The 7,446-nt window shown below is 49.0% G+C and overlaps 1 protein-coding gene across 2 annotated transcripts in view; it reads left to right on the top strand.

Moving 5' to 3' along the window:
* Positions 1 to 1,456: 1,456 nt before the first annotated feature.
* Positions 1,457 to 7,446, top strand: part of IFNGR2 (interferon gamma receptor 2) — a 34,632-nt gene continuing 28,642 nt past the window's right edge. For both annotated transcript variants that reach the window (XM_030880788.3, XM_060297834.2), the window contains exon 1: positions 1,457 to 1,735. In XM_030880788.3, coding sequence (XP_030736648.1) covers positions 1,660 to 1,735 — 76 coding nt within the window. In that variant the 5' untranslated portion in view covers positions 1,457 to 1,659. The remainder of the gene's footprint in view (positions 1,736 to 7,446) is intronic.

Here is a 7,446-nt window from a genome sequence, read left to right as displayed (position 1 = left end):
GGAGATTCTCCAGCTGAGGAGAAATACTCTGGGGGTTTTCAGGTACCCCTCGAGGACCACAGGCTTCATTGCCGCTGCCCCTGAGAATTCTACATCAAGGGAGATCATAAGCCCTCCCTAGCCTGGGCTGAGACACATGAACTTGTGTCCTTTTCTTTAACTTGACTTTTTTTTTTTTCCTGATCATAAAAGTAAAATATGCCCATTGGGGGAAAAAGAGACAAGCATTAAACAAACAAACAAACAAAACCTGTTACCATTCATAATCCCACACCCTATTTCACATCGGCGTTTAGGCATATTCCCTCCAGTCTTTCTCAATACGTCATTTTTGCAAGGACTCTGCTTTTTTTCACAACATACGAACATGCCTTTGTCTTAAAAAACTCACTCAAAGTACCATTCAAATACTGCTAGATATTTCATCACATGTGTGAGCAACAGTGGCTGTAGAACTCCAAAGAGTTCTACAGTAAGGAAATAAAATGCAGAAAGTCCAAAAGTAAAGCTGGATGTTGCCAAACACTACGTGGCCAACTAGCCCAGCAGGGCCCCCCAGCGGGACCGACAACCCTCTTCCTTCACTCTTGGTCTCCCCGCCCCGTCCCATCCCCACAACTCCCTCCCTTTTTTGCCCCCCTTCCTTCCCTGCTGAACTTGCTTTATGGCTCATCCTGGGAGAACAGCAGAGACTCAAATCCTTGCTGGCATCAAACTGGAAACAGCGCAGACTCGGCCTGAGGGCAGGCCTCCCACACACACCCCCGCAGCCCCAGAGCCTGCGGTTACTTCCTCATACACTCCTTCACAGCCTGAAACTGGGCCAAACCCACAGGCCGTTTTGAAATGTAGGACATTTCTCTCCCCCTCCGCGATACTGGGCGCCCATTAGCCCCGAAGCCCCACTCCTTCCTTCTCGCAGGCTCTTTCAATCCACTATACCCTTAAAACCTATTTTCAAAAAAGGGTTCAAAGCTGAGTAGGTACTTTAGTGACTAATAAGCAAGCAAAAGCTTCAGCTCAAGGGAGGAATGCTCCAACTGTGCAACCCCTGGAATCAGGGAGCAGTGGGAGAAGACGGGGTGGGGTGAGGATGGAGGGCTCCGCGCGAGGCCCACCGAGGGCCTTGGGTTTCGAGGGGGTCGCAAGGCCCCCGAAGGTGGCGTCTGGCAGGGTTCCCTCTCCCCACCCCCCCCACCCCCCCCCCGCCGTCCTCTGTGCCAGGCGCAGGCCTCGCTTCGGGAGACCCCAGCTCGGGCGGCCGCAGAGGTCGGGATCGGGCCGCGCTGGGCGCTTCGGCCGCGGGTAGACGGGGTGGGGTGGGGGGGCCGGGAGGCCCCGGGCCGCGGTTCCCGGGAGCGCCGGCGCGAATGGGGGGCGCCGGGAAAATCCCCGCGGCGGGCGGGGCGCAGGAACTTGGCGGCCTCGCTGGGCGGGGCGCGGGCGCCGGGAGGGGCTGGCCTGGGCGCGGCGGCCGAGCCGGGCTCTCCTGCCGCCCGGGACGCGCCGCCGCCGCCGCCGCTCTGGAAGAGGCAGGCCCCAGCGCCCTGCGCTCGCCATGGCCACCTAGGCGGCGACGTGAGCGGCTTGGCGACCCCGCGCCGGGGCCGGGCCGCGCCCAGAGTGCCGCTGAGGCCGCAGCGCCCAGAGCCCCGGGCCATGCGGCCGCCGCCTCTGTTACTGCTGCCGCTGCTGTTACTGCTCAGTAGCTGCGGCGCAGCGACGCCCCCGGCAGGTAAGCGGGGCCTGGGCCCCCCACCCACCCAGAGGCCGGCCGGAACCGTTGTCGCACGGGTGGGTGTCAGCGGGGAGCCCGGAGTAGGTGGGGTGCCCACGGGAACCCCGATAGGTTGGGGGTAAACGGGGGTGTCCCTAGCGGCTGGGATCCGCAGGGAACCTGGATCGGTTGAGGGGCTACAGGGCTGCCCCGATCGGGCGGGGTCCGCGGGGAGCCCGAAGTGGGTGTGGGGTGGTAGGGGAGAATTCCGGGCAGTCTCGGGGCGTGGAGCTGGCGCAGCGGGAGGAGCCGCTGGACGCCGTTCGCCTCTCCCGGCGCCCTGGACATCGCTGGCAGGAAGGAGGGGCCCAAGCTGCCCCTGCCTGAATCTGGACACACTCTAGCTCCTTCTCTCCCACCCCCGCGCCGCCGCCCAAACTCCAGCGCGGCCCGACTCCGAATGTCTCAAAATGAACAAAGGAAAAACCGAATCCAGGGCTCGAGGAAAGGCCGCCTCTGCGGGCCACAGAGTCTTCTCCTGGGCCGCCTGAACGTAGCCCCGTCTGGCACGTCCTCCCCAGTGGCCTGAGCTGGAAGCAGGTCCCAGGCCTGCCTTCCTGGCAGCTGCGTGCCGTGGAGGCCAGCCACCGGCAGGGACCTCCGTCTTGGAGGTTGTGACTGTAACTCAGTCTTACTGTGGCCGGGTGTGTTTGATATCGGTGTGAAACCCCGATGGGGAACGGTTAGATGGGGGGGAAGGGGGCGGGGCGGGGCTGCGCTCAGGGCGGGACCCAGAAATGTCGCGTTGCGGGTAAGGAGGTCGGTCAGCTGAACCAGACTGTTAATCCCAGCTCCGTTCCCATCTGGACGGCCCTTTACCTGAGATCGGCCATCTGCTTACCTCTGACACTAACTGACCATACTTATGAGCGAAAGAGAAAAACTACAAAAAAAAGAGAAAGAAAGAGAAAACAATGACAAAGGTGGATGTGTGAGAACATTCTGTGCATGTGCACGTGTTTGTGTTTTGCTGGGTTCTTTCCTGTAGAAAAGCCGGTATCATAGATTGGGTAACACTTAAGAAGTCTCAAGAATTTAGAAATTTCCTCCCACTTGAATTCTCAAGGTGTTGTTTGCGTTTGTTTCTTTTATCAGCATCCCTTGCTAAAGCCCTTAAATGCCGTAGATCCTGGCTGAGGGGAGCCTTGCATATGGGGATGTGTGCTCCTGGTTAAATGGCTTGTTTCCCCTGGGAGTCGGACAGATGGGTTTGAATCTCGACTCCGCTCCTCCCCAGCTTCAAGCCTTGAACAACCTATGTCTGCCCCTTCCCTGCTTCCTTCACATGAGATTTGGGCACTCGTAAAATGTTAGTAATTGCCCAAGGTGGTCCTAGGTCCATCTTTCTAGTGATTATCTTTGATTGTATTCTGCAAAAGTTTGGGTCTCTGTGATGCATTGGAAATAAACTGGTCCTTCACCACAGATTCTTTGCAAAGCAGCACCACATTATACTAATCTGTTTTTTGTGACTATTTGAAATTTTGCATAATAAACAATTGAAAACTAACCGGGATATTTTTAAGAGAAACTCTTTGCTGGTCAAAACACAAAGTGAAAAGATTAACGATTATATAGTAAACGGGTAGTAAGTAGAAAAATTTCCAGACTTCTCCATAATTTACAGGTGTCCTTCAGTAGTCACGTAATTGCTTTTATGGTCAGAGGGGGGAAAAATACAAGTACTGGAAACAAAATTTTTAAAGGGGCACTTGCAATATCTACCCCTTCGAGTTGTTAGAAGGATAACATATGTAAAATACCGGACCTGACCCAATCTGTAGTAGGTGGTGCTTTAGATAGAAGCTAATCAAAGCATTAAAGTGCAGTAAGTCAACCCACTCTTTAGTAATTTAATTACCCGAATGTTGAAGAATTAAGGCTTCTATTTGTAATTGTCAGAGCTGCTGCTTATTGTCTAGCAGATTGGAATGTCCTTAGGCCACAAAATTTTCTCACCATGACTTGCTGGCTTGAACATCCAAAACTTCTGAGAGCTTAGAGACCACTGAGAAAAACCATAAATCCCCGACCACATAAAAACCATTGCAGATAAATGTGTATTAAGTAACTCCTGTTTGTCCATAATCTCAACAGTGGAAACTACTATGTAACTGAAATGTTTGGGGGCAAACTCTATAAATGATAGTAATGTCCACCATTTATTGGGCTACTCTTTTAACTCAGACAAGCTGTTAAGTGCTTTCTATGCATGATCTCTCCTAATTTCCTCACCCATATTTTGAAGTGGATAAGAGCCCCATTTTACTCCCTGGGAAACCAAACCATCCTTTATAGGAAGAGACAAATGGTCTAGGTAAATAAGCTGATGTCCAGTATTTACAGACGAGAGCAGCTTCCTGGTTATGGGTGAGGATTCAGGGAATGTCTTTTTGACTTCTCCTCATCTGCAGGGAGGTGAGATCATTGATGTTCATAATAATGACCCATCCATGGGAAGATTCTGAAGGGTGTTCGATTGTCAAGATTAAATGATTAGGGCTTCCCTGGTGGCGCAGTGGTTGAGAGTCCGCCTGCCGATGCAGGGGACGCGGGTTCGTGCCCCGGTCCGGGAAGATCCCACATGCCGCGGAGCGGCTGGGCCCGTGAGCCATGGCCGCTGAGCCTGCGCGTCCGGAGCCTGTGCTCCGCAGCGGGAGAGGCCACAGCAGTGAGAGGCCCGCGTAACGCAAAAAAAAAAAAAAAAGATTAAATGATTAATTTTGATGTTAGCAGTACTTTATTATCTGTGTGTGATGTGTGTTTATCAAACTATGCTGTTAAGACCCAGGAGAGACTATTCTTAAAAATGTATAAAATCTCAAACACCTGGATCCAGGGTGGATGGAGGTGGCCGGTTGGGGCAGGAAGGTGGAACAGAAGGAGCTGTGGTTGTGAGGTACAGAGGACACACTTGGCACCTCCCTAGGTTATCTCTTCTTACCATTGACAGTTAGTGAACCATTGCCCCAAAGACCGTGGAGAAACAAGTAGACTGGGGCTTTGTACACGCTACTTAGGACTGTGAGCTTTTATCTTGTAGGAGCTGGAGTGTCATTAAAGGCCTGGTGTCCACCTCCAGGGACTGTATTAGTTTCCTGTTGTTGCTGGAACGAATGACTACCAACTTGGCACCTCAAACATGTTCGTCGCCTAACTAATTGGCCATCAGGCGATTTTGCTGTAAAAGATAAAATAACTGGTTGATAGTTTGGTTTCAAGCGGTTGAAATGTGTCAGCAGCGTTTCTTCCAGTTAGTGAAGTTACTGATGACTTTATCGAGCTGACCGATGATGATGATTTTGTTTCTGATTTTGAAACACACTACCCTGGAAGAGAAAGAGACCAACGGCCTTAAAGGTACAGCGTTGAACCAATGTTTCCCATAGAACTAAACGTTTCTCAAGGGACACGTGACAGTATGCCAAGACCACACAATAGCGTAGAGGCTTTCACAACGCAGTACAAAGCTCAGTTACAAACATGCATCCCAGTGTTCAGAAACTGACACCTCGCTTAATGCAATATGAAATCTTAGTGAAAAAGAGAAAGCATGAAACAAGTCAATAGGAAAAAAACAAAACAACGTATAATATGATGAACGAAAGACTTTGAAGACAAGGGCTTTGTAAAGCCCACAAAATAAAATCAGTTGTTTGCGCAGTATTGCCATGCATCTACACACATTTTCAATGGATTCAAATATTTTGTATTTTGCAATAAAGTCTTCTAAGTTTTGTCATCACTTTTCATGTTTCATTATGTCTTATGCACTGTCTCTCTTTTATTTTTCATTATTTTACTTTTTAGAGCTAAATCGCCTGATGGCAAATTAGTTATTTGGCAAAAATGTTTGCAGTGAAAATGCTGTGGCAAAAATGTCTACGGCAAAGAAGCTTATGGTGAAGATGCCTAGAACCAAATTTAGTGTCTTACAGTTCAGGAGGTCAGCAGTCAGATGCAGCTTTCACTGGGCTAAAATCAAGGTGTTGTAGCGATGTGCTCCTTTCTGAGGGTTCTAGGGGAAGAATCACTTCCTTGCCTTTTCCAGCTTCTAGACAAACATACTTATGGTGACATCGGGTCCACCCAAATACTCCAGGATAATCTGTTTTTAGGTCTTCTGATTTGGACCCTAAATTTCTTTTTTTTTTTTAATTTTTTTAACATCTTTATTGGAGTATAATTGCTTTACAATGGTGCGTTAGTTTCTGCTTTATACCAAAGTGAATCAGCCATACATATACATACATCCCCATATCTCCTCCCTCTTGCGTCTCCCTCCCTCCCACCCTCCCTATCCCACCCCTCTAGGTGGTCACAAAGCACCCAGCTGATCTCCCTGCACTATGCAGCTGCTTCCCACTAGCTATCTGTTTTACATTTGGTAGTGTATATATGTCCATGCCACTCTCTCACTTCGCCCCAGCTTACCCTTCCCCCTCCCCGTGTCCTCAAATCCATTCTCTACATCTGTGTCTTTATTCCTGTCCTGCCCATAGGTTCTTCAGAAACTTTTTTTTTTTTTTAGATTCCATATATATATGTTAGCATATGGTATTTGTTTTTCTCTTTCTGACTTCCTTCACTCTGTATGACAGTCTCTAGGTCCATCCACCTCACTACAAATAACTCAGTTTCGTTTCTTTTTATGGATGAGTAATACTTCAATGTATATATGTGCCACATCTTCTTTATCCATTCATCTGTCGATGGACACTTAGGTTGCTCCCATGTCCTGGCTATTGTAAATAGAGCTGCAGTGAACATTGTGGTACATGACTCTTTTTGAATTATAGTTTTCTCAGGGTATATGCCCAGTAGTGGGATTGCTGGGTCATATGGTAGTTCTATTTTTAGTTTTTTTGAGAAACCTCCATGCTGTTCTCCATAGTGGCTGTATCAGTTTACATTCCCACCAACAGTGCAAGAGGGTTCCCTTTTCTCCACACCCTCTCCAGCATTTATTGTTTGTAGATTTTTTGATGATGGCCATTCTGACCGGTGTGAGGTGATACCTCATTGTAGTTTTGATTTGCATGTCTCTAATGATTAGTGATGTTGAGCATCCTTTCATGTGTTTGTTGGCAATCTGTATATCTTCTTTGGAGAAATGTCTGTTTAGGTCTTCGGCCCATTTTTGGATTGGGTTGTTTGTTTGTTTGGGGTTTTTTAAAAACTAAATTTATTTATTTTACTTATTTATTATTTTTTAGCTGTGCTGGGTCTTCGTTGCTTCATGTGGGCTTTCTTTAGTTGCGGTGAGCAGGGGCTACTCTTCGTTGCAGTGTGCAGGCTTCTCATTGCGGTGGCTTCTCTTGTTGCAGAGCACAGGCTCTAGGCAGACGGGCTTCAGTAGTTGTGGCACGCAGGCTCTATAGAGCAGGCTCGGTAATTGTGGCACACGGGCTTAGTTGCTCCGCGGCATGTGGGATCTTCCCAGACCAGGGCTCGAACCCGTGTCCCCTGCATTGGCAGGCAGATTCTTAAGCACTGTGCCAACAGGGAAGCCCCAGTTGTTTGATATTGAGCTGCATGAGCTGCTTGTATATTTTGGAGGTTAATCCTTTGTCAGTTGCTTCGTTTGAAAATATTTTCTCCCATTCTGAGGGTTGTCTTTTTGTCTTGTTTATGGTTTCCTTTGCTGTGCAAGCTTTTAAGTTTCATTA

Source organism: Globicephala melas, chromosome 4 (genome assembly GCF_963455315.2).
Source record: "Globicephala melas chromosome 4, mGloMel1.2, whole genome shotgun sequence".
Lineage (NCBI taxonomy): Eukaryota > Metazoa > Chordata > Mammalia > Artiodactyla > Delphinidae > Globicephala > Globicephala melas.
The sequence above is the reverse complement of the archived record's forward strand: the minus strand, read 5'-3'. Positions and strand labels throughout refer to the sequence as shown.